General features: G+C 39.6%; 1 protein-coding gene across 1 annotated transcript in view; it reads left to right on the top strand.

Annotated features, from left to right (window-relative positions):
- Positions 1 to 138: 138 nt before the first annotated feature.
- CFAP44 (cilia and flagella associated protein 44) overlaps positions 139 to 26,425 on the top strand; it is a 47,072-nt gene continuing 20,785 nt past the window's right edge. The window contains exons 1-19 of the mRNA XM_055808652.1: positions 139 to 154; positions 5,053 to 5,142; positions 5,913 to 5,996; positions 6,874 to 7,045; positions 8,090 to 8,252; positions 9,275 to 9,377; positions 9,622 to 9,838; positions 11,285 to 11,399; positions 11,913 to 12,077; positions 13,320 to 13,475; positions 14,116 to 14,163; positions 15,239 to 15,338; positions 16,578 to 16,672; positions 19,221 to 19,430; positions 20,430 to 20,540; positions 22,243 to 22,395; positions 24,242 to 24,466; positions 24,941 to 25,083; positions 25,979 to 26,249. Coding sequence (XP_055664627.1) covers positions 139 to 154; positions 5,053 to 5,142; positions 5,913 to 5,996; positions 6,874 to 7,045; positions 8,090 to 8,252; positions 9,275 to 9,377; positions 9,622 to 9,838; positions 11,285 to 11,399; positions 11,913 to 12,077; positions 13,320 to 13,475; positions 14,116 to 14,163; positions 15,239 to 15,338; positions 16,578 to 16,672; positions 19,221 to 19,430; positions 20,430 to 20,540; positions 22,243 to 22,395; positions 24,242 to 24,466; positions 24,941 to 25,083; positions 25,979 to 26,249 — 2,637 coding nt within the window. The remainder of the gene's footprint in view (positions 155 to 5,052; positions 5,143 to 5,912; positions 5,997 to 6,873; positions 7,046 to 8,089; positions 8,253 to 9,274; positions 9,378 to 9,621; positions 9,839 to 11,284; positions 11,400 to 11,912; positions 12,078 to 13,319; positions 13,476 to 14,115; positions 14,164 to 15,238; positions 15,339 to 16,577; positions 16,673 to 19,220; positions 19,431 to 20,429; positions 20,541 to 22,242; positions 22,396 to 24,241; positions 24,467 to 24,940; positions 25,084 to 25,978; positions 26,250 to 26,425) is intronic.

Raw genomic sequence — 26,425 nt, 5'->3', positions numbered from 1 at the left:
CCCGCCGTTCAGCCTCCGCCCCGCCGCTGCCCGGCGGAGCCCCCGCCCCTCGCCCCGCCCCTCGCCCCGCCCCCGCCGCAGCTCCCGGAGCGCTCTGCGCGCCGCGCGGCCGGTTGCCTGGAAACCGGTAACGCCGCGATGGAGGCGGCCTCAGGTACGGCGTGGTGGGGAAGGTCAGGGGCCGCTGCGGCCCCGCACGGGCCCGCATCGCCTCCCGAGGGGTACGCAGGCCTCCCTGTGGCCCCCGCGGACCTGCCCCCGTAGCAATCCCGCTCCTCATGCGCCCGACGCCGCCCGGTGCCGGGCATCTCGCTGCGCCCCTCTGTGGCACCCTCCCCGTGGCTCCTCGGAGGGGCCCTCTCCTGCTCTCCCTGAGAAGCTCCAGGTGTCCCCTGCCAGCCCCGTCGCTGGCCCCCGCAGAGCAGCCTGTCACGGGGTGTTCTGCCCCGCCGCGGCCCTTCCCCGGTGTCCGGCAGAAGGCGGCTGTGGCAGAGGGTCAGGCCTGGTGCTGGGCCTGCACCTCTGTGCATGGTGCTGGGCCTGCACCTCTGTGCAAGGCCGCTGCCATCGCCTCTGCCTGCCAGAGGCTGTGTGGTGCCAGTCTTCCCACACAGGGACTTTTGGAAAAGAAAAGCCTTTATTCTCATGTAGATGCCTAGCTTCAGGAAAGCGAAAGAGGGAGGGATGTTCCGCAGCTGGGATAGACCATCCCATACCTCATTTGCAATGCGGGGCTTGTTGGTTTTGCTTTACCATGTGTGCGGCTGTTCGTTTTATTACCTGTTGTGTTTTTAGTGTTGTTCTCAGGTTCACTTTTATGTTTTTCCTTCATACTGTAAGTTAATAAGTAACTGTGGTGATGGTCACCCGTTCCTGTTTCTGCTCAATAAAAACCTGGTAACCTTTATTCGCAAGGCAGACTTCAAGAGACTTTAAACTTTTGCTTGCATGAGGCAGAGTTAGGACATCTGGCTCGTGCAGAGAAATACTTTAGCTGTAAGGTTGGAAATTAGAGCTGGGGTTTTATTTCTCCTAATTTTATAGGAAAATATTTTGAATGCGTGCTACATAGTGATAGGTTCTAAGCAGGGCTCTCCTGGCCACTTCTTCCCTCTCTCTGATGGTGGCGGGGAAGAGGCAATGGGGCTGTGATAAAGATGATGTGTCTAGATCCTGCTTTGTAGCTTTATCCTTGCTGTCTCAGTCTCTGACTAGTAAATATTTTATATACTTAACTGCTGTGAGAATTGATATCTTCTGTTATTCTCCTTCCTCTCAAGTCTTCTAGCTATTGTACGAGGCAGCAATATTGCCTAGTACAAAAAATGGTTTCCTTGGCATTTTGGGTTGGTTGTCTAAAACCGACTTCTATTACTAATTTTGTAGTAATGCTGACTGATAGTGATGAATGGCACTGGATAACTATGCCTGATTTAGGCTTGGATATTTTTCCTTGTGTATATAAGGACTAAAAGACTTTACATTTTTTTGAATGAAAGTAAGTTCTGCAAAACTCCACTGCTTGCACATGTTGTGCTCAGCAGCAGCCTAGTAAATTCCTGATGCACTCTGATGTGGTCTGAAGGCTGAAAGGAATGCTGAGAGTTGTTCGATGGCGTGCTGTTTTTCATAAAGAAATGGAAGAATTAGAAAAAACTGCTGAGCAGACTGTGTCTGAAGATGAGTTAAACAATTAGAACTTGGCAAATGGGAAGAAATCTGGCACATCCAAAACAGAGCTAGACTTGAAGAAGATGCCTTAGCCTGGAAGAGCTGATTGATATGTAATTCCTCATAGCAAACACCCTCAGGATAGCCGAACATTGCAGTCATCATTTTAGGCTGGTGTTACCCCCAGTTGGAGTGTAGCTCCTAAGGCTCATAGTGTGGTGCTAAGAGGAGTCAGGATTGGAAGCAAAAAAGCAAAACAAAGTCCTGGCACTAACTGAGTTCCTTCACGTGGAGTAAAGACAAGTAAAGGAATAATATAGAAGACAATCTGTCCTGAAGGGAAGAACAAGAGACTTTTCCCTCCACACACCCACACCAAGCCCACCAGTGGCCTAAGCTTTTCTACAAAAAATTGCACATTTTTGAGTGAACCAAAAAATGAAATCCTGCAAAATTAGCACAGTGTAGAGATGAATTTTTAATCTTTTGCTTATTACTAGTACAGATATCACTGCAGTTATGTTCTGCAGTAATAGTTCCCTGTTTCTACATATCCTGAATTAGCAGACAAAACTGATTATCACCCTGCTGTAGATATCAAAGCTGAGGTGAGATAGCTGATGTCTTCTAAGCACAGTCACACAGTTAATGGTGGGGCAGAGACAGCTTACAAGAATAACTACTAAATACGTTCAGTTTCTAGATTTATTAACGCACACAGTACATTTATGAAGCTTACACATTTAAACCTTTTTTTTTCTGGAAAGAAGAAAAATGTAGTATGACAAAAAAAAAAGTGGTGTAATCTCAGTGAATTTGTTTATGTGTTACAAAACAAACACCTATTTGATTTAATTATCCTGCATTTTGAATAAATGAGATGGTTGTCTGAGATGAGAAATCTCTTAATGTCCAAATTTACTGAGAATTTGAGAAGCTCCTATATACATGAGGATTTTGTGTGACAGCAAAATTGCCAAGAAACATCTTAGTTTTGAAATAATTGAACAAATCTACCCAAATGAACACATTTCTCCATTCTGAGGTAAGCTGTGGCTTTTGAGAACATCGCTAAGAGAAAGGCAATTTGAAAGAAAATGGAACTTTGCTGAAATTCACAGCTTGTAGCACTGGCCACTGAAATAAGGAAAATCTAAACTCACTCCTGAGTGACTTCTTAGAAAGCTAAATAGTGGATCTGGTGTGGATCTGGTACAGTGTTTCAAGCCAGTATCTTGAATTACTAGGACTGGGTTGGGGGTGTGTGTGGGAATACTGCCCTGGTCAAGCATACTGTATCATTAGGGTAGGCAAACATTTCTGATTGCTAACTATTTTTTTCCCCACTAGAACTGTCACACCAGTTCTGCTTGCTGCTGTCTTGGTTTTTAGTATCAAACCCCTTAATTCTTGCTGATTTAGGAAATCTGTCTCAGCAACAACAAAAAATATACAGGAGAAGAAAATCAACATTCAGAGGGATGCATGCCTTTATCACAGTGAACCTACACAAAACTTTTCTGGATCTGCCAACTGATAAAACCCAGAATCTGCAATCAAAGTAGACATGTCCTCCCCTTGAGCCTCCCCTGAGTCTTTAAATTCAAAATTTGTTTTGGCACAGTGCTTGAATGCTCTCACAGTAATATGCGCAGTGAACGTTGCAATAGCTTTCTTTAACTAGAACCCAGCTATCAACGCAGGCGGAAATGTTCATACCCTCGTTCAGCCTAAAGCATTTTCCAGATAGGAATTAATTTATAATGAAAACTATGATAGTCTTAATTTTTAGAAGATAAATGATTGCTAATTAGTTAGAATAATTTGAAATTTTATAGCACTTTTCTCTATGGATATCAAAACACTTTGCTAAGATGGGTAAGTATTATTATCTCATTTTTCACAAGAGATAACTGAGACAGCCAGAGGTGAAATGGCTGATACAAATTGTACACGTCATTACCGGGTTTGGAATTAGAATTCAGGTCTCTGAACACTCCACTATATATTTATGCAACTAGTCTGTAACTATTTCTTCAACTTCAGTGATATCAGTTCTGTTACACCATTAAAAACTCATTATTTTCATTTAAATATATTGAGATATATTGCAGTTGTTGTCTTTTGATTTGTTTTCTGCAAATCAAACTTTCTGCATGTCTATTTTCAAGTTTTTCTCAGCATTCCTGAGGGGTAAAAGCTCATTTTAATTCTTAGATGAAATTATGCAGGGAACTCAGACTCTGGCAAAGACTCGGAACCTTTGGATGAAGCTTGAGTAGGGCAGGTTGGCTATGTAATGACAAGAATGACATGACTATAATATTTTTTTGCCCTCACTGTCCTTCTGATGGGTGGCATTAAGTTTGGACACTTTGCCTTTCCTGAAATACCTGAAAAGTCTGAAATGTCTCAAAATATCTTTTCCTAAATGGATTCTGACCCAAAGCCAGAAATGGGAAATGCATTTTTAGGGACTTTTTCTTGGTATCAGAGTCACACTTACACATAAAAAGAGATTCATTTGCATCCTGTCTATATTTGTTATTCTGAATATTTAGGTTTCTTTATATTCAACTAATGAATTTTCTGATAGTATTTTATAGCAGTAGTATTCATACAGAATTTCTCCAGTGTTCATTTTGACGTGTTTTATTTGGAAATGGAGACCGTGTTTAAAATCAAAAGGTGGAACACATTTAGAATAAGAGCAATGCTTGTGCTTTTTCGCTTCTTTCAGAGACTTATATATAAGTGATCAATGTGTTGGTTTTTGTTTGAAAAAGTTTGGATCTTTCCCACTCCAGAGGACAATGGTAACTAGTGAAATTGTAGCACTCTGAAAATGATAGTCTGAAAGCTGAAAAATTTCTGGGAGGTTTAGTAAAGTTTTTTAAATTGTGTTAATTTTATTAATTCACATTCCATGAATATAGCATGTTTTGAAGAAATTCCTTTTTTCTTAGATTCATCTCCTTCTTCTCTATTCAGATATGAGATGATCTCAGAATATCTATCTCCTGATATTTTTTTCAAGGAATAGCCTTGTTGTCTCAAAACCAAATCTCCCCCAGTATATTAAAGAGAAGCCCAAAACACCTAAATCGGTTGTCAGTTTCCCCTGTTACACAGTATTTAGATGAAAGTCTTTCTATGGCAATGTACGCAGAGCCTGGAGTCCTAAAACCTGAGCCAATTAATTCACCCTACAAAGCAGGACGTATCTTTGGGTTATCCATATTTGTACACAATTTGTACGAAAATGTACGTTTGAACACAAATATCATCTTTGGGAATCTCAAAGCATTTGAGAAGAAATGAAAATGGTCTAAATGGCAGATGAAGGCAAAAATACTAAACGTTCTTCTTCATGACCACCAGGCAAAGAAGACATGCCATCTTTTCAAAGGGAACACGAGGGAGCCGATGAGAAGCCAGCAGAAGGTGCACAGGCAGATGACAGTGGTGTCCGTGAGTACTTCCTGCTATTACATAGTGATTTCGATACTGAACCTACAGTAGCTTCTGGCTTCTCCCAACACTCACCCCTTCCTTATTAGTAAGTGTTCATCTTCAGTTACTGCTCTTGGTGTTGCCACATTTCATTTTGACTCTGGTCAAAAGATGACCCCTTCCAGTGAATTTCTGGGCTGACTGCGGTGTCTATAATTCCCACTGTCCCTCAGCCCACAAAGTGTCTCCCTGAAAAAGTTTGCTGCTCAAACCTGTCTCTGTAGCTAGTACTGCAAACAATTCATTAACTACGCCAGTCTCTTCCAGTCAAAGACCTGTATTTATGATTCTGTGATTTCTTACTTTAACATCTTTTTTACTTGGAATGCCTGTCCAGTGTCTTATTTCAGATGTTCTGCATGCCATCTAACACACTAGATCTAGGTACCATGGATAACAAAATCCACTAGTGAGTCTCCTGTGGAGCTTTGGATGGATTTTTTGATGCTTATGCTGGTGCATTACTTCTGGCACTTGTTTGATCTTCCTGTTATACCTTTTTCCTGTTATAGGTTGTGCGTCTTTCCTTCCCCTAGCTTTTAAATTACATTTTTTTGAAAGCAGACTTCTCCCTACAATTAATGCTGAAAAGCAGGAAGTCCATTGTTGGACTGAAGGGATTTTTTTTTTACTACTGCAGAACTATGTATTTATTTAACATGGCATATATAAGCAAATTAGTCAAAGGAATTAGTACCTACAAGTGTGATACCAATTGTCCTTTGCAGAAGAAAGCAAAACTAGTTTTCCAAAGGAATCACCAGCTCCAGAGGAACAGGAGGAAGAAGTGGAATCAGACACTGAGAGCATTGGTGAGTATTGCTTTCCACTGGGGAGATGTTGGCATGAACTTATAAACCCCACTACTTTCTAGTTTTTCATTTTTTCACTGTTACTGTTAGGAACATCTCAGGCCAGTGCCATCAAGTTACAGTGACTGAGTTTCTCTGCTCCCTTTCCATTGGCTTACCTTCTGTACTTTATTTTGCTCTTTCCCATGGCTGGTCTGTGACCCCTTTGATTGTTTTTCATAGAACACCTAGGAGAGAAAAAAATCGAGACAGGGTGAAAAGCTTACAAAATAGGTAATGGGGATTTGATCTGAGGTATCAAACTGAAAAGTACTTTTAACAAGTGCTTATGACCAGTTGGAAGTCAAGTTGACAGTATTCTGCACTGCAGTCCAGCGAAGAGCTGCAGTGGGTCACACATTAGCAGTATGCCTTTTTGAGAACACCGGTGTCTTCTGGTGGTCTGTTGTATGTGTTTTTACTAATTGTTTTGTATAATGATGTGTGTTCAATACCTACTGAAAAAAGACACTTTAAACTTCATTTGGTTTCTAAAGCTGAGACCGAAACACCAAGCAAATCTTGAACTAAGTCTTGAGTGTTAAACTGAATGTTTTTAAAAAAGGCGAAAAATTTTGAGAATGTAAATTCTTCATTTTTGGATATTCACAGTCAAGTTTTTAAAAGCCTGAGGGAGTGCTTGTTACAGACTGTTCAGGACAAATTGTTACTAAGACATGGTACCCCTGGTTTGAGCTATGGAACACCTATTACTCTGTCAAAGGAGGCAAAGAATGTGTGAATCCTTTCCTTTTGCAGTTAGGTGCAAATATCAGCAAGGAGCCTAAAATTTCTGGTGAATATAAATTTCCATTATGTTCCCTCTTCTGAGATGCAGAAGGTGATTTGGAAGAATGTGATAATAGTGAAGTACCCACAGAGGCACAAAAAAGGCCTGAGAAGGTAGAAAAGAAAATCCCAGAAGCTTTCTTCTATAAGTATGAAGATATATATTCACGGCCATTTGTCACTGATGACTCTGGGATACCCATTAACCTTCTTACTCTTAAGTATCCTTTCTGTTGAGGCTGTGAAAATTTAAAGCTAAAGATATTTAATATGTGTTCTTAAAATTGTACTTGTTTAATTTGGAGTAGCCTATGTGGCATTACTGGGATACCTTTGCTTGAGACACAGATAAGAATCCTGACCACTTATGGTTCTGGGTGAATTTAATCCTAAATGTTGTCTTGACCTCATAAACTTTTCTTACTGGACATGATGCTTACTGTTCTAAGTACTCATGTAGAACTAGGTCATGGACAAGGTGACGTGACCAGCCTGAAGACTAGCCTAAGAATGTCCCCTGCAAAGCTCTCCCTTTCTGTGTAGCCACACTGGTGTTCCCCAAGAAGCTGAGGGGAGGGCAGGAGAAGAGCAGCTGTGTACCTCATAATTCTTCACAGAACTACTAAGGGAGAAATGAGGAAGAAGCTGGGTAGATTTCTAGCCTTCTGCCCAGAAGACCTACACTGGTAGAATGAAGGAAGTGATGCCCATCAACTAAGAGCTACCATAAGTCCTTTGCTAGGTATGGTCAAATAGACTATGGTATGTGACTTTCACATGTGCTGGTGGTTTCCTCTGCAGACGTGGTTGCTTCTGAAGACAGGATTTTCCCTTCTCTGCGTCTGCCTGTAAACTTTTAGGGAAGTGAGCTTGAGCACTTCTTTGATTTGGTCTCTTCCCTGTGGAACAGTTCCTAATAATCTGATGCATGTTTCTTACATTTTGTTTGAAAAGAGAACACCGGTAGAATATGAATTCCTTGCAGCCCTTAAAGATCCAGCAGAGCCAAGGGGTGTGCTTTGTAGTGGAAATGAAAGGATGGAATATGAACTTCAGAAGGTCTTCACTTGTGCCTTCCTCTCAGTTATAGGGGCTTGATATATTTTACCTTCACTGTATACTGAACAAAATGATTTCCTACCATCAGGCTTTTAGTCACCAGTTCCAATATTCCTGTTTCAGGTTTGGTTTAAGCATTTCTATCCACTTACTGGCTTTCTAGAAAAGTTTACTATCAAATCTTTTCCTTATTGAACTGTTCCCAGACATTCTTTTGGATACGACTGCACCAGAAATGTAAACCTGCTGATGATGGATAGCCAAACACTGCTGTATATAGCAGGCAACCAGGTGGTGCTCCAGGACCTGAAAACTAAGTCTCAGAGTTATCTCCGGAGCAGCAGCGGTGGTGGAATTGGGTTTATCACAGTACGGCTTTTGTTTCTTGTTTTAGGATGTTAGTCATTTTCTAGAAATTAAATGTTTGCTTGGTTGCCTGATGGGAGATTTCTACAGTTGCACATGTGTATACATAAGAAATTACGATATTGATTAAAGAATGTGTGGACCAGGCATCGTAGGCTACTCATCCCACTGATAATTGGCAGAGGACAAATATCTGCATACTTCAGTCCCAGGCTCAGGTACCTTAAAGAACGGACAAGTGCCATCTGGGATTAATTTTTAGCACTATTACAAGCTTATTGAAATATTTGGCTCATATCAACCCCTTTTTTTACTTTTTTTTTTTTTTAACACTTCATCTTCCTAGTCACAGCTGATACTAGTATAGAGTCTTGCTTGCAGTTAAAGTGTAGAAAATCGAGTCCTAAACAAATGAAGAGAAAATGTATCTGGTTTCACTCTAGTAAACTCTTACCGAGAGTTTCGACTCTTAAATGCTATCTCTGGATTTGAAGCATCTTACCCTGTGAATGGCTCTGCCATCTCTCAGTTTCATTCCCCATGAACAAGGCTTTTGGAATATTGGCCTCAGGCTGTTCTGCCCCATTGTAAGCAGCCTTTTCTGGGGAATCATAGTACGTCTTTACGTCTTCAGAACCATGCCATTGAGGATGGCTTTTCTGCTGAAGTAGATGGCTGCTGATGCAAATGCTGCTGTGGAGAGAGCAGCTGTTGGGTTGAGTGAAGTAGGAATAATAAAAGAATGAATAATAAAGCAAATTATTTCACAGTTAGTTATGGTTCCACATTACATGCGTAATATACCATTTTGTGTGCATAATGGTTTTACCATTTTATGTGCATAATGGCTTCATTCTGATGTTGAGCAATAGATTGGCAGTTGTTCAGAATAAATGCACAGAAAAATGCAACCTAGTATTTATAGCAATATCACTAATGAGTGAGTAAATACAATAACTCAGTAACTAGTAGGACAGAGACAAAAGTGTCATTACAGCATGCAACGGGACTTTTGCTTTTTCAAGGCACACCCTACTAAGCAGTACTTTGCAGTAGGAGAAAAAGGAAAGAAGCCAAACCTCATCATCTACGAGTATCCTTCACTGAGGCCCTACAGAATACTGCGAGGTAGTGTAAAAAGTTCTATTTTCATTTTACACAAATGGGCCAGTGTTCATAGATCCCAGCAGATGGAGTAGTGGGTCACTTCAAGTTTAGAAGGAAATACAACCTTTTGGTCCTTCACAGCAGAATAGGAAACAATGGATTCAAGCTTTTTCATTATTGCAGGGGAGGAAACTTTTGTTTAGTAGGAATAGCCAACTGAGAGCTATTACCTAGTGAAAAAAATGTTGCTTGTATGTTTCTTCAGGTGGAACAGAGGAAGCCTATGTTTTTGGTGATTTCAATCATGCTGGCACTTTGCTGGCCAGTGTTGGAAGCAGCCCTGACTACACGCTGACTATCTGGGACTGGAAACAAGAAAAGATTGTGTCGAGGTCAAAAGCTTTTTCACAGGATGTTTACAAGGTCACATTTTCAGCTGGTAATGAGGAGCAACTAACTACATCTGGGGCAGGACACATCAGGTACATTTACAGAATAGAATTAATAAATAAATATAACCTCTAAATTCAGAATAGGTAGAAGTCTTTCAGCCAGTCACCAAGTCTTTTAACACTTTTGCTGTCCAGAAAGGATAATGCTTGATGTTGAGTGTTGGTGCCAGTGGCTCCATTCTTGTAATTTCAACAAGTACTGGAAAGAAGTAATAAAATATATATATATATATATATATATATATATATATATATGCCTTCTTGCTGGTAACATAGCATATATGCCTCCTGTGCCTTCTGGGCTTTCTACCTTTGATCTCTTGATCTGCTGTTTGGGCAGCCGTTAAAAGTGGTTGCCAAGTTATGGATCAGAAACCTTCTGATACCACCAAAAAACTGCAAGGAAGCTTTACAAAAGATAGGCTTCCATGCACGCCCTTCTCTGGTAAGTTCATGGATACTTTTGTAATAAAAAATAAGCCACAACTTTTGGGACAGGGATTAGTTGTGTGTTCTGTATTTATCTAGTGTTCAATGTTAACACAGCAGAAACTTAAGATATGAGTTGGATGCTGTTGTAATAGAAATTATACCTTTAAAATTACAACGTATCTAAAGTTTCTTTGAATTTTAACAGAGGAATCAGATCAAAATCTGAGGTTTGTTCTATAGTTTGGTTGCAATAGCAAATGGCTTTTTCAGCCCCCCAAAATGTGGTTTAGAATACATTATGGAAATCAGACAAAACTCTTATAAACTTTCTTTTGAATCAATAAACTATCAATAAACTCTGACATGGCTTTTATAACATGGTAAACATGACCTCTCACCCAAATGTGGTCTCATTTTCCAACACCTGTCTTAAATGTGATGTGTCCTGCAACACAGTGAAACATCCCTAATTGCAGTAGGTATTCATTTTTTCTGTAATGCAGTAATATAAAGTTATATTTTATACTGATAAAAATACAATGATTAAATAGAAATAGCCATGAAGATCTAGGATAAAACCTCGGTGTCACTGAGATTTTGTAGTCAAGCTGAAATTCATGGGGGTGCTTGCATGAAATTCCATGAAGACCTTAGTCCCTTGGATTTACAAGGCTGAGCATCATACACTGGAGATGAGTAAAATGCATATCCCTAACTACATGCATTGGCTGCAGCTGGAAAGGTGTAGCTATGCATTTTACACTTAGAAATTATAAATAGTAGTTTAATCTTCATTCTGCCCATTCCAAATCCTTTTTCTAGCTTTTTCACAGGGGTAGTGTAAGGAAATATTTGTGTAGCTACAAAGCTTTATCTCATTTTCAAAAGAAAAAACCCAAGGCTTTCTGTGAAAAAGAGTAATAATTGAATGGCTTTTATCTCAGAGGCATCCCGGGTAAGATTATTACAATGTCTGCGAGGGACTGAAGAGTGTGTTGAAGAAGCCTTGTATCAGAGAGGGATGGGTTTTTTTTTTATGTTCAGGTTCTGGAAGATGGCTCTCACATTCACTGGTCTCAAGTTACAAGGAGCTTTGGGCAGGTTTGGAAAAACAGCAGTGACCGACATTATAGGTTACGTGGCGCTGCCTGATGGGAAGGTAAGTAAGAAAAAGCTTCATTGATTTTATGTTCCCTCTCAGGTTTTGATACAAAGTCTGCTGAGTAAGTTGGAGAATCGCTATTTGCTTCAAAGTGTTTTGATTTAGACCCTTGATGCACTGCTCTGATAAGCTAATATTGACATTAATTTGCCAAAAACCTGTCTTGTTTTGTAATAATTGAAAAGTGCGGTCAGTATTGTAATTCCCAGACAATATGTCTCTGTTGGCTTGGAGCTGAGCCTCCTCTAATGGGCTAGTGAATACATTAGTGTAAAGAAATACAAAGACTGTTAGCCCTAATCTTTAACCATTTCAGTGCATGTAAATTATGTCAGATTGCTAAAAAGTTGAATCTTCTCACCCTTTACACTTTCTCTTGCAAATATCTGTAGATTGCTATCGATCTATTGCTTTCATGGAAGGAAGCCACAAATGTTAACCAGATTCATGACAGTGTTTCTGCATGGTTAAGTGCAGGTGCTTATGTGCTTATCTTCATTTTCATTGAAGGTTATCTCAGGGACTGAGTGGGGCAACTTGCTGCTTTGGGAAGGGGGGCTCATTAAAGTGGAGCTCTGTCGAGCTGGACACAAGCCCTGTCACAGTGGCCCTGTCAGCCAGTTAGTTCTGGATGAGGGAGAACTTGTCACTGTTGGAAAAGACGGCTTCATTCGGGTGAGTTTTTCTTCTGCTCTGCCTTTAGGTGTGTGAATTTGTGGTCAGCAGGTAAATGTGACGGATTTTTTCTTTACCAGGGCTTATTTTTGGAGGCAATTTTGCAGTGCAGCTTCTTTGAGGATGAATTTTTAGAACAAACAGAATATAAGCACATCTCCATAGTGTATATGTTTGAATTGGATCATGTTCACACAACATTCTCTGTTTAATAGTAGTGAATAAATCACCTTTTACTCTTGTAAATCAAAATATTTTTCAGTGATAGTCTAACAGCTTTGTTTTTGTCTGCATTCTAACTTTTTGTGTGTGTAGTTTTTGTTAATCTTTATAATTTTCAGACCTATTAATACAGTGGTTGTTATATTGAAGGATAAGCTACAGCAATATTTGAAATTAATTTTCTGAATATTTGAAAGCTCAGATTATTAATGTTAAAATTACATACAAATTAACTAGCATCTCAGAGATACATATACTGAAATAGAAGAACAATTACAAGAAAAAACATTCTGAAATTAACATATAATTCTAGAAATTAAGGTAAAAAAGTTTGCTGTATCCATATGCCAGTTTCTGATCTCACCTGTCAGTTGTCAAGAATTTTGAAGTCTTGTTTTCCTGCTCTTTAAGGGAAGACAGTGTATATGCTGATATGTGAAAGACTCCAAATAATCAACGGGAAGCTGTCCTGTGGATGGGACAGTGGAGGGTTTCAAACATGCTAGAGTAGTTGTTGTGTTTCATAAAGCGATGTTACCCCATTAGGAAAATTCACTCGGTTAGAAGGGTGCCAAATGATGTCTTGTCCTTATCCCGCAAAGCAGAACATGGATGTGTTAGATTTCACATTCTTCTGTGCTGCCTCAGTATGAGCAATGCCGAGAGGACACAGATAGCATTTACTCTCTCTAGTTCCAAGGCTGCCATGTGTAGCTCTGCTAGTGCCGAGGCTGAACTTAAGCTACTGATGTTTCAGCATTGGACAGAGAACTTCTACGTGACTTTGCATTGCACCCAAATGTATCAGATAATAGTTGCCAATTTTCACTGTTTTAGGTTACATTCAAACCAGCAAGGCAGATATAACAGGTTTCACACTCTTCATGTAGAATCTCCGCTCCTCTGGTTTCTTAGAATTACAAATTTCCATATTAATTGTGTATGAAAACATAACTTGGCCTTATTACCCCCCACCCCCACCCCCACCCCCTTTTTATTCATATTTCCAACGCCATGAAGGTGTGGAACTTTGAGATAATAGATGCTGCTGATTCGGTGGATGATACAGGGTTACTGGAGGTGGAGCCTATGAATGAACTTCATGTTGGCAGGAACGTCAGCCTGAGTTTCATGTCAAAAGTTCATGACAGTGGACAACCTGTTTGGTATGCTCAGGTAAGATACACTCATGTACATACATTTCTGTGGAGAAGCACGGAATGAGGGAGGTGATGTTAAGTAACAGCAGGAGTCCATTGCAGATCAGTACATTTCTTGTTGGTAGAATTCAGTCTTCTTCTTTATATATATATATATATATATATATATATATATATAAAATCTTCAAAAATATAAAATCTTCTTCTTCCTTCAAACACTAGGAACAGGCTTCCTAGAGAGGTGGTTGATGCCCCATGCCTGATGGTGTTTAAGAGGCATTTGGACAATGCCCTTAATAATATGCTTTAGCTTTTGGTCAGCCCTGAAGTGGTCAGGTGGTTGGACTTAGATGATCCTTGTAGGTCTCTTCCAACTGAGCTGAGCTATGCTATGCTGTATTTTCAGTGTATAGTAACACGTGAGACTTTGGCTTTCAGAGCCAGAATTACATAACAGGAGAATGTCAAAAGGTATTGTCCAAGTTCTGTTATCATGGACTGATGGATAGGACTGATAGGACCAACATCACCACATTTAGTCATTTCATTTTCACAGTAATAATCATGAAGAAATTTTTAAGGAGTTACCATGGGCAATTTTATTCAAATCGAGTTTGAAAATATTCAAATTACGTGTTTTGTTTTTTCTTCTTGAGGACACCAATGGAGCGATCTGGAAGCTGGATTTAACTTTTTCAAGTGTGGTAAGTTTGTTTTCTTTTTCTTTTTTCTGGTTTCTTCAATTCCTTTGCAATAGCTTTCTTTAACTATACTGGATGCATTTGCAATTAAGTTTATGTTTTGTAAAGCTGTGCAGTTGAAAATTATACTACCGAAACATTTTTTTTTCTTAAAAATACCTTTTTATAATGTTATTGATTATAATGATGTGCAGAGTTATAAAAAATAATTTGATTTTTGAGTCCTGAAATTTTGCTGCCAAATTCAGGTTACCTTAAAGGATTTTTTTTTCCCTCATGAACTGATAATAAAAGTTGCATGGATGCAAGAAATTAGTTCAAGGAGTATTGATATATCTTATCTAGATAGGTGTTTGAAACAATCCTTACTGTTGTGTCTACATTATATAAACAACTAGGAAAAACAAGGAGAAGGTTAATGCACGTCACATGTTTTATCCTACTGGTTATTAGTGTTACTGCTGGAGATGTTTTTGATGGAGAAATAGATGACACAGTTAAAATGGGGGCATTTAATTTTTGCTCCCAAACATATTAAAGTAAATGGGAAAAATCCCTTTGAGTGGAATAAAGTTCTTTGGCAACAGGTAAAATTATGTCCCAATAATTTTATGGTAAATAAAAGATGTACAAAGCATACTATAAAAACTAATGAAAAAAAAGTGTAACAAAACCTAAAATTCCTTGGATGATGAATTGATTTCCCAGGTAGCATAAGCCGTAGGCTTGAGACCATTTTCTTTGCCTTCAGCGCAACAGCTTTTTTGAAAAATACTGATTCCAAGTCTGAAATCACTTCATGAAAGGCATTTCTCTTTATTTTCACACAGAAAATGGTGGAATTTTAAATGAGCTTAATGTTCCTACACTAATTTTCCTGATAATCTCCCTAGGAACATTTAAATAAAAAAAAAGGGGGCATGGGAATTGCATATAGGTCCCTCATACATGCTGAATTTTATTCACACGAACAGCACTTGTCTAGATTTTTCAGGTTTGCTGTAGGTGTGGCTGTAATACCTTTTAAGTGCAGGTCCAGAATGCAGCAGAATTTCAGTTCTTCTGTTTTGCACTGCAGACCCGTGATCCAGAGTGCCTGTATACCTTCCACTCTGGAAGAATTGAGGCTATGAGTGTCTCTCCCGTTTCACACCTTATGGCCACCACTGCTCTCGACCGTAAGTATACTATTCCTTTCCTCTCATACCACTGTAATTATTGTTTTTGAATGATGCTTGGTTTGGAACTATTCTGTTTTGAACTGAAGTTAGGTATTCACTCTTGAAAGGTCACATTACAGACAATTATTATTCCTGGGATCAGTTCTTTAATAGTTAAGACAAATCATTAATATTTTGAAATAATGCATTAAGACTGCTTCATCCTAAAAGCCTGGGATTTTAATAAGAGAAGTTTTAATGGGAAACTTTGTAAATTCTGTTCGTTCTGAAGGAACAGCTGAAAAGATGAGACATTTGGCTTGAATAACAGCACATGTATTCAAGGCTCTGGACTGATAAGTGTTGGGATTTTTGTTTTGTAAGGAATTACATACGTCTCTAGCATTGTGTAAGTCATTGTGAATATTAATATTTGTGGCTTTCTTAGAAAATGCAATAGCTATCATGCTCTCAACAACAGCTAATGTAATTATAGACGTATTTTTTAAACTTATATAAATTTTGCAATTTACGCCTCTCACAGTTAGCTTTATCTTGCTTTAAAGAGGAACCCCTGGCTAGAACATTAACAATGTCATTTACACTTCTCAAAAAATGCTACAAGGTCTTAAACTCAATTCTTGTCAGCAGTATCTTGGCATTTGTCTGTATTATACAATGTACATGCTCTTCTAGCCTGAAGACAAACTCCTACCAGCTGAGCAAATGACACTTAGGATATATGCCAGCTGGAATGGAATTTTATGCAGGCCAATATGTGTGTCTAAGAATCTGTTAATTTCACCTCTGGTGAAACTGGCTTTTCTTTGGACAATCTCCCATTTTCATCCACTTAAATATTTTTCTCCCTAGGCAATCCCAAGCAATAGCGTGTTATCTTTTCCTGTGTTGTCAGTACACATTTTCCTTACAGTATGCCACAGTTCTGTGATTGCTTGAAAATTATGCATGGTGGTCAGCATGGGACTTTTTTTTACAACCCTCAGCCCCAACAACTCTTGGGAGCCTTTAATTAAAGAGTGAAGAAAGCTGATGTTTTGTTCATGAGCACCATGCTAGCTGTGGTACCCTGTAACCCTCAGTCATGTCTTTCCAGGCAGGCAATTGATACTCAAAGAGAAAAGCTAATAACATTGTATCCAGCTTTTCATTCAAATAAATAGACATTTCTCTGTAAATCTTACATGTAATTGATGCTGCAAGAAATAAAATTCTTACTGTCTCCTTGCCACACAGGGTCAGTGCGTATCTATGATTTCATCAGCAACAGTCAACTGAGTGAAATTAAGTTTAAACAAGGAGGAACAGCGCTGACGTGGGCACCTTGTGTTGTGAGTTTTTGCTAGTGTGCTAACAAAAATTCGTAAGGGGCCTATGAGCCTGCCAGCATCAAGAAAGTTGCTCACCATACAAGACCTTAAAGAAGTCAGTGTTAGGCCATGGTGGAGTTTACTGTAGTGTGTGTGTGTATATATATGTTTATATGTATATATATAAAAAGTTTGTGGAGTAGCATGTATGTATATAGCATCTGTACAGTTTGACTTTACTATGAATTATCAGGTATCCTACTTTGTGTCTTCCTGAGATTTTAAAATCAGATCTCAGTGTGCAGTCTCAGGAAGTAGTTTTAGTTTATAGAGTAACAGCTTCTATTTAACCCATGCAGAGTAACTGCCAATTAACATGAGTTAGTTAACACATTTTGAAATGACAGCCCAGACCATCCACAAACATTTGGAGATAAATCATAAAAAATTGTTGCCAGAACTGATCATTTGTGGAGTGTGGAGTCTATCACTTTTAGACATATTTGCTAATTTTAATTAAAATAGTGTCTAGTTATGTTTTTGAGGAAACATAGCAAGTCTGGTGGATTAATTATAAGCAGATTTATGGAGGAAAGTGCTTACTTGAATTTCCAAGGTGAGGGTAGCACTGGGACAGTGCTCTTGTAACTGTAATTCTGGCCATGCAGACTTTCAGGGATGCTCTTACGTGATGATCTATACATTCAAGAGATAAGCTGACAGCCACAATAAATTGTACAGCATTAGAAAACTGGCTCAGTTCAGTTTTACAAAAATTGGTACTAAACACAGCCAGAAAAATCAAGGGTACTTAGTCTACCTTGCTGCATTTAAAATCTCATTAGATACTTACACATAGCTTAAGGTGCTCAAATGTATTTGAAAAGTCTGCACTATTAATTCAAGAGAATTTCATTCGACATATTTGAAGCATCTGTATAGCAGAATATCCTCATGGACAAGCTAGCAATGTACAGGTTAGATAAGTGAACAGTGACATAGATTTAAGACTGCCCAAATGGCTGGGCCCTGGAGAGTAGTGGTCAGCAGCACAAAGTCCACTTAGAGGCGAGTCTCTAGCGGAGTACCCTAGGGGTTATTATGGTGCCAATATTCTTCATTAATTACCTGGACACTGGAACAGAGTGCATCCTCAGCAAGTTTGCAGATGATACAAAACTGAGGAGTGGCTGGTACTCTAGAGGGTTGGGCTGCCATTCAGGGGGATCTGGACAGGCTGGAGAATTGGGCTGAGAAGAATCTCATAAAATTCAGCAAGGGAAAATGCAAAGTCCTGCATCTGAGTAGGGATAACCCCAGGCAGCAGTACTGCCAGGGGGCCTACCAGCTGGAACACAGTTCTGCAGAGAAGGATCTTGGGATCCTGGGGGACACCGAGCTGACCATGAGCTAGCAATGCACCCAGAGAAGTCCAACAGCATCCTGGGACCCAACGCCTTAGGAAGGGTGTTACCATCGGGTTGTGCGAGGTGTTCCTTCCCCTTTCCTCAGCACTGGGAAGGCCACATCTGGAGTGCTGGCTGCCTAGTAGAGAAAAGATACGGAATCAATGGAGTTAAACACAGAGCCATAAATTTGGGGTCCATGAGTGACTCCTGTTAGTCATTTACTGAGCAATGCTATTGTACCCCTGTTTATTACAGAGGGGCTTTTTAACTTAAGACGTCACAGGCAAATCTCCCCAGACAACGGGAAGACAGTTACCCTCAGCTCCTTTCAGGAACAATAAACTTTTTCATAACAAAGATTATACTTTTTGCCCAACGCTCACAGAGCTTATCCATTCACTCTCATCTCTTTACACAGCAGTTCTCATTCTGGTCTCATTTCTGGTGTGCATTAATATTGATCAGTGCCATGTCTGGAGCTGGCTCAGCTTGTAAATCCCTTTCAAGACACTACCATGTATGGCTAATATTAGCAAACCTGCAAGTCCAGCAAGATTCAGCTACCACACAGGCCTGTTTCTGCTCACTCTTCTCTCTCACAATATAAGCCTGTCTACATTGTTAGCAATTGGCTTACCTACAGGGCCTATGGTAAAGACTCCATAGCCTCCTTTTTCCATCTCAAGTAGCTATTGACAACTGTATTTTACATGGAGTCAGCCAGACCCAAGTCTGTGCCGTCACCTCTTCAAAAATCATACCCACATTCAATGCCCAATATTATATTCAGGGTAATGTAGTAATTCCTTTTTTGAGTTCTAACTCTTCTGCTTAAGTGCTGTATATCAGTATGAATTACCTCTTCCTCAGACATTACAACCACATTGTCATTAATATTTACAGTCTCAGTGACATTTTATCAGTAAAAAACCCCCAAACAATCCAAACCAAATAACCCCCAGTTCTCCCACTCCCTTTATGGTAGCATATTAGAGAGAATAAACCACATTTCCCATGTATGAAAGATTCTTTGTGCTTTAGCAACACCGCCATGTAAGATGAGTTACAGGTTTAACACCACAGTGTGTGCCGTACAGATTCTTATTCTAAACTCTCAGATGTACACTGTGATTTTTTTTTCTTCATTTTTCCACTCAAAGGTAAATCCTGAAGGAGGTCTAATTGCTGTGGGGTTTGAAGATGGTGTTGTCCGCATAATTGAAGTTTACGATCCCAAAGGACTGCCTGTTCTTGCAGGACAGACCAATACAGAGAATGCAGAGATAAGTCTGAAACAGGCTTTCAAACCTCACGCCGCTGCAGTTACAGCCTTGGCATACGAACGAAATGGAGATGTGCTTGCCACAGGGGTACGTGCCACTTCTTTTGTTTATTTTTATTAAGCCACAAATGTAGAGATTATTTAAAGAGATAAGGTAAGATAAGGTAAAGTTTCTTTACTGACGACACAATTATACTTCTGTTATTGCTGTTGATCGCTTCTTGTAATTCTCTGCGGTGCTGGGGGAAGAGAAGGCTCTGTTTGCACTCACATTGGTTTTCCTGAAGGAAAGCAACCACGCAATCCCTACAATTAATTTTGTGAATTACTGGACTGCTCAGTGTGGTTTCTGTAATCCCCTTTGAAGATGGATTTGGTTCATTTTGGAACTAGTTTAGTAGTGTCTTGGAATTAGTAAAAGAATTCGTACGCCAAGGTTCATGCACCACCTTGGCAACATTCCAGCTGCTCCCCAGCACGGCTTGACCTTACAGCAGGATCAACCAGTCAGTTTGTCTGGTGTCTTTGTCAGCGTACATGCTAGTCTTTGAGATGATTTCCAGTCAATGTGGTATATCCTTTTAAAAGCTAGCCCTTAGCCGTGGTCAGTGCATTTGCAGTTACACATTCCTTGAGCTGAATCACCATGCATTTCACTTAATGCAGGATTTAAACTGCCATACATCAGTTGTGCACCCGTTCCGGATTTTCATGTTATTTGAGGAAATCAGCCTGTGCTGTCTTATCTGAAAAAAAACAGGCCTGAGCCTGAGCATTAAAGGAGCTCCTGGAGCAGAAGGCAGAAAACACATGGCTAGGGATGTCAGGTGAGGCCCATCAGGGCAGTTAAGTGGTGCACTCAAGGCCCTGTAGGAAGTTGGGCAGGGTTTTTATTTCCTCCCTGTAATCATCATGGAAATCAAATTCTAAGTTCCAAGGCACTTGTAAGTCCCCCTGTTGAGCCACAAAACATTAAACATTGGAAGTTTGTGTTTATGTCATAAAGTACCTACAGTGTTTTGAATTTTTGGTTAGCTTTGACCCAGTCATCATCTTTGGTTTTTTGGTTGGTTTTTTTTTTCATCAGAGTAAAGACAAAACTGTTTTCTTTTTTGCTGTTGGAGATAAATATGAGCCAATTGGATTCATCTGTGTTCCTGGGCCTGTGCAGGCATTACAGTGGTCTCCACCTTCTCATGTGAGTAATGCATGTTTGTTTTCTTTCCTTCCCTACAGTGTTAAAATGTCATTTTGAAAAGAACTTCCATTGTAAATAGATGAAGATCCATGACCCTAGCCATGTTCTCTATAGACAATGGAAAAGATGCTTTGCTACTTTATTCTTCGTGACGCTTCAGCATGACGGATAGGTTCTGTGTAGCTGTATCTTTGGTTTAGTCGCTTTGGACATATTTTGGACTTTGGATAATAAAGAACAGAAGCATGCAAACCACAAAATTTTGCTCAGCTTTTCCAGTTCCTGCCTTGAAGAAACAAACTTCTGCCTTAGCTTTTGGAAGGTCTTAGTCTTCTTTAATAAAAGAGGTATGTGAGCATTATTGCCTGTGCCTCTTGCCTATATTAAAACGGGCTTTCACAAAGTTTTCAGACCACATTAAGAAAGCTTTTGGGTGCCTCTTGGAATTCATACTCTGTTTGAAGTGTGTCAGTGACATATTCAAATAGATTCTTGCTAATATTTAAAACGTTTTATAAGGTTAGAGTAACATCTGAAATTGTGGTTAGTCTGGTATTATTTAGAGAGGAGATTGTTCGTTATATTTAGATGCTGACAAAGTGGCCAGCAAGCTACTTTATACTGGCGCACAGTGGCAAAGTGTAGCTGCTATTGCTTGTTCATGGGAACTGATAAGAACTCTGCTGGCAAAAGGACTTTTGTTGGTATGAACTCTAACTTACTGCAGAAATGACAGATCTTGATCTGACAGTTACATTTTGAGTCCTTTCCTTGAGGGCAAGGTACTCCTACTTACTAAAAAGCACTCTGCATGTCTTTGATACGTTAGATTCTGCCTGAGTAATTTTGTCTACCAGTATCAGGTCTCCACTGCTAGATGTGAACACTTACTAAACATAGTACAAGCATCTGAGTGTTATGCTACTTTTTTTTTCTCTTTAAAAAGAAGCACCTTGGTGATTAAATACTGTACACTTAGTTAATGCATTTGTAAGGCTGAGATTTTATAGACACAAGAACCGTATAATTCGTAGTTAAGGTTTCCATCGCAACTCAAATATACCCTCTTTGCATGTTTTTAGTGACAGGTCAGGTAAAATAACCCTCTTTCGATTCTTCAGGTAGTTTATGAAAATTGAAACTAATACAGATTTGCCTTTTAAAATCTCAGAACAATAAATAATTACTACCCACACCTCACCTATTCTTCCTAACATTGCATTTTAAAGGGCCTGGCAGGTACCAGCAAAGAACAGACTCACTCAAAGCTAAAAAGCATTTGGCAAGATTCTGAGCCCAGTCATGGAGATACAAGGGATATATTAGTGCAGAAACATATGAACTTTCAAACAATTATCAAACCAAAACCTCAGCTCCTAACTCTTGGGTCAGAACCATTCTTTAATTTAACCAAACTCCCCAAATTTCATCATGCTGCTTCCAAGCTAGGCAGTTCAGAGTGATAGCTGTTTTCTATACGGCAAGGAATTCTTCAGTTCCTTAGCTTTGCCTAACATACACAGCATAAAAGAAGCTCACTGATTTCTGATGTCCATTTAAATAAGAGCAGAGTTAGAGTTAGTGCCTCCTGGCTGGAGCTTGGTTTTGTGCCTATGCATCTTCTGACTAACCTTCTCCCATTTCGCTCAAAATTCCATGTATACATCTGCCCTATAGTTGTATTTTTTGTGTTTTTGTCTAGGTGAAAAGGACGCTGCTTATCCTTTGTGAGAATGGCTTTGTTCTCCAGGTTCCTGCCCCTTCCCCTGAGGAACAGGATACAGTGTCCACCTACCAAATAAAAAACTTGCCAACGCAGTACTTCCGTTTTTGTAGTATTAAATCCCGAATCAAGGTAAAGAACTCCCCTGTAGCAGAATTTCATGCTTTACATTGTGCCAGAGGACAAAGTACACAAAAAGGTTTCTAGTCCCTGTATTGCATCACAGGACGTTTGCTAAGTTTCTTGAAGGTGTAGGCCAGGTAGAGTCCATTTGTGGCTGAGTTTCAACGTCTGAAATTGCAAGTTGTTGTTTGTTTATTCAAATCACACTGAAAGCATGATGTCTATTTTGATTATAATCAGAAGATAGCATTAGTGAAAGGGAAAGCTAGTGTAGTGCATTAGTTCTCAGAATATTTTCATTTCGCTAATTTTCACAGAGCGTGTTTCTTGTGGTTGATGTTAGCCCTGTCGGAAATTCCTTTGAACAGTCATAAAACACCCATGTGGTCACTTTGAGGCAAACATGAAACGCCTTTTTTTTTTTTTCTCCCCAACAATTATATATATTTTTAATTTTTTAAAAATATTATAATAACTTTAAAGGTGTGTTTTTTTAATTTCTGAATGACAACTAGCATTTTAGAAGATAAGCAGGGCCAAAGGAAAAGACTTGTGCTAACTCCCAGCTGTACTTAATTTTGTGAAATTAAAAAGCAAGCTGATGTTAGGCTCAGGAGCAGAACTCCAGTGAGCAGGCTCTCAGTCCCATGTTCAATCCAACACAGTCCAACAGCCTCTCTGGTTCTGTTCTTAACCTGTGATTTCTCTGCTTTCTCTGTTAACTCTTCTGTCTTCTGAGTGGTGCCTTACCGAATGTCAGGCAAAGCTTCATTTCTTGTGACAACTGGAAGGAAGTCAGCTTTCAGGCGAAAAATTTCTCAGTGGTTTTCTGACAGGAAGAACCACAAGAAACATCACAAAGCTATCATACATACGTAAGGAAAGACTGAAAGAATGTGTGTGGACTTTTGTTGGGGTGGTTTTGTTTTTTTACTCAAAAGAGAAGAATATTGTTGGGAGACACTATAAATCTTTAAAAACAGAAAAGTTTTCTGCAAAGAGAAAGAATATTAATTGCTCTCTTTTTCCTCTAGGCGTACATCAGTAATTAGTAAGTTGCAACAAGGATGTTTTAGGTTAGATGTAAGGCAAGATTTCTAACAGTAAGGGTGGTGAAGCCCTAAAATAGTTTACATAGTGTAGAGTCCCCATAGCAGGAGATTTTTAAAAGGTAGATCAGGCAAACGTCAACTGATAATATTTAAGCTTTAGCCAATTCTGCTTTCAGGCAAATGAATGCTCTTTTGAGATCCTTTCCAGATCTTTCTCTATGATTTGCTATCTAATATCCTTTTAAAGAAGATTCTGTTTTAGAGAATGTTTGATGTTTGGTTATGCTAAGGTAGACTTGCATGGAAAAGGGTTTTTAAAGGTTTTCTAAATCTGCAAATGTCTCCCCTTCATCGTTTAGGAGAATTAAAGTCCATTACAGCTTCTCCCTTTTACTCTACATCAATGATGCAGTAGAACTTGGGAACTTGAGTTCAACTTTGCAGTGCTTTTCTTTCTCCTGGGCAGGCAGGGCACAGGGCTTACGAGTTCTGCAGAAATATTATGGTAATAGTGGTTAATATTGGCAGTAATCTCTCTGAGGAAATGCTAAAGCCTGCTTTTCATGCAGGATGGTTTCTGTCTCAAAGGACCATGAGCTAAAATACTTTGGAGGAGGGAAACGGGGGCTTTCCACTGGAGACTTCCATGAAGTCTGGTTGATAGTTGATGGAAAAAGAGATTTCTCTAGATATTCTGTATATATAATGCCAGGACCACCTTGGATTTCATTTGAGACTTTCAGGGAGTAATGGATGGAATGCCTTGGTTTCATGTCTCTGTGTTTCTCTGCTTCTTGTGATAGCTGGAAGAGGAGATCACACTGAGAGAGAAAAAAAAGCAGGAGAAGGAGAAAGCAAAACTTGAATGGATAAAGCAGCAACAAGAGATGGGAAAGGAGGTAAAAGAAGAAGAACCTGAAGAGGAACCTGAAGAAGAAGAGCCATTGCCACCTCTCTACATACCGGAGGAGCCCAGTCCCATCCTCTGTGGGTTTTATTCAGCACCAGGAAAATTTCTGCTTTCCTTGGTAAATCGATTTTTATTTCATGTTGATGGGAGTACAAGATGTGACAACTTTCCCTTCACATCTGGGTGGCTTGGAAAATTGATTATTTGAAACCTGTCATCTCTAGGACATGGAATTCCCTTCATACTTGATAGCTTCAGGGATCTTTGTGATTAAGTAGTGTCACTCCAATTCACATTGTTCCGGAAATTTCCAATAGGTATGCTTCTTGGTGATGCCTGAATGGGCACAAATACTAAGCTGTTCCCTCACAAGCAGAAGGTAGAATCCTAACACATTGGTAGGATGGCTTGTAATGCCAGTAATTATGACAGATTTTTCTCTGTGGGTAAATAGAATCTCTAGATGTTTGGAAGTAACATTTTCTAACCTATTGTAGATCTTTAAGAAAGGAAGAATTCTGAAAACTGCATGTACCTGGTCAGCTGCTTCAGTATTCTTTTGTCACCATTTTATGTTCCTTCTCTTCTTCAGGGTGGGTATGACTCAGGGTTCCTCTATCATTGTGAGTTCTCACATGATCTCCAAGAAGACCCTGAAAACAGGAAAGATGAACCGTTTGAGGTGATTCCTATTGAGGACACTGACGACAATCCCATCCACCAAATCTCCTTCTGGTAAAACACTGTAGTGTAGCAGATAGCTTTGTGATAAAGCTTGATGAAATTGACATCCAAGAAAAAAAACTTGTAAGGGAGGAGGGTACACTGCTTTGCCCTTTTTTAATTGTGACTCAACTCCAGTATGCAGGAACTCTGGTTTTCCTGGCACTGAGTTTCACCTAAAATTCCTAATGGACACAATTGGCACTGTGTCTGACAGAATAGTTTAAAAAGCCCTTCAAAGATGAAAATGTCTGGTTTCTATTTAAAGACTGATTAGGACTCAAACATCCTAGATTTTAGAATTCCAGGAGAACCATTAGAAGTCTCTGCAAATTTGGATCACCAGAGCAGCATTTCTTTTTCATAGTTAGCAAAGAAGACACAGCCCTTGAGGAGAACATGGCCCTCCCTCCTTCTTGTGCAAAGAATACAGGCTTCTCAGGACATTTTGTGAACTGTATGAATGAAAATGGTGAACTGTTTTCAGACTCCCAGTATTAGGTTGCCTGTAAGGCTAGGCACGTTCTGCATCTAAAGAGGCAGATTTAGTTCAGCCCTTAGTCTACTGCATTCACCACCATCTGTACTAGATGGAGAAAAGGGAGGGGAAACTTGCTTTTCTAGCTTAGAACTTGGTGTCTGCTACCCTTCCCAATTCAGGACTGAGACCAGTTCCATGATACCCAGCAGGTGCTGGAACATTGCTGAGCAGCCAGTTCGCTGAAAAACATTTTGTAGCAGTATCACATATAGTTTAAATGGTCCAAATACTTTGTTTCCAGCTTACGGACTTGGGAAAGCTACATTTATTAAGCTTATTAGCTCTTTTCAAGTATCATGTTTTAAGTTGTGGCCTGAGTTGTTGCAAGTTGCTGGCTCTTAGTGTTTCTTGTTGCTTATTTGACAGTCCCAGCAGATTACTGATGTTCTGTGGGATGCAGAATGGCGCATTGCGGGTTTATCCTCTTCAGGATAAAGACCTCTCAGTGAATACCCTGAAGGAATACTGGTGCCTCAATGTACATGACAATGATTATGGCCAGATCCGGGGGATCTGTTCTAGTCATGACGATAGGTTTCTGATTACCTGTGGTGGAGATGGAAACATTTTTGCCTTCAACATCTTGTCTCCAGAGGATGTTCACAAAGAGCTAAAAGCCAAAATCCCTTCTCCTAGGGTAAGTCACTACAGTCTTTCACTGAATTTGGCCTATTTACTGTGAAACTACTGCGGATGGGCAAAATGCAGTTCAACTATTTGCATCATACATCTTTCACAGCAAAAGCTGAAGTTTTCTAAAAAATTTGGAAGAATGGCTCTTGCAAAACATTTCCCTAATGAACAGACACTATG

The sequence above is a fragment of the Falco peregrinus genome, chromosome 6, assembly GCF_023634155.1.
Source record: "Falco peregrinus isolate bFalPer1 chromosome 6, bFalPer1.pri, whole genome shotgun sequence".
NCBI classification, from domain to species: Eukaryota; Metazoa; Chordata; class Aves; order Falconiformes; family Falconidae; genus Falco; species Falco peregrinus.
The sequence above is the reverse complement of the archived record's forward strand: the minus strand, read 5'-3'. Positions and strand labels throughout refer to the sequence as shown.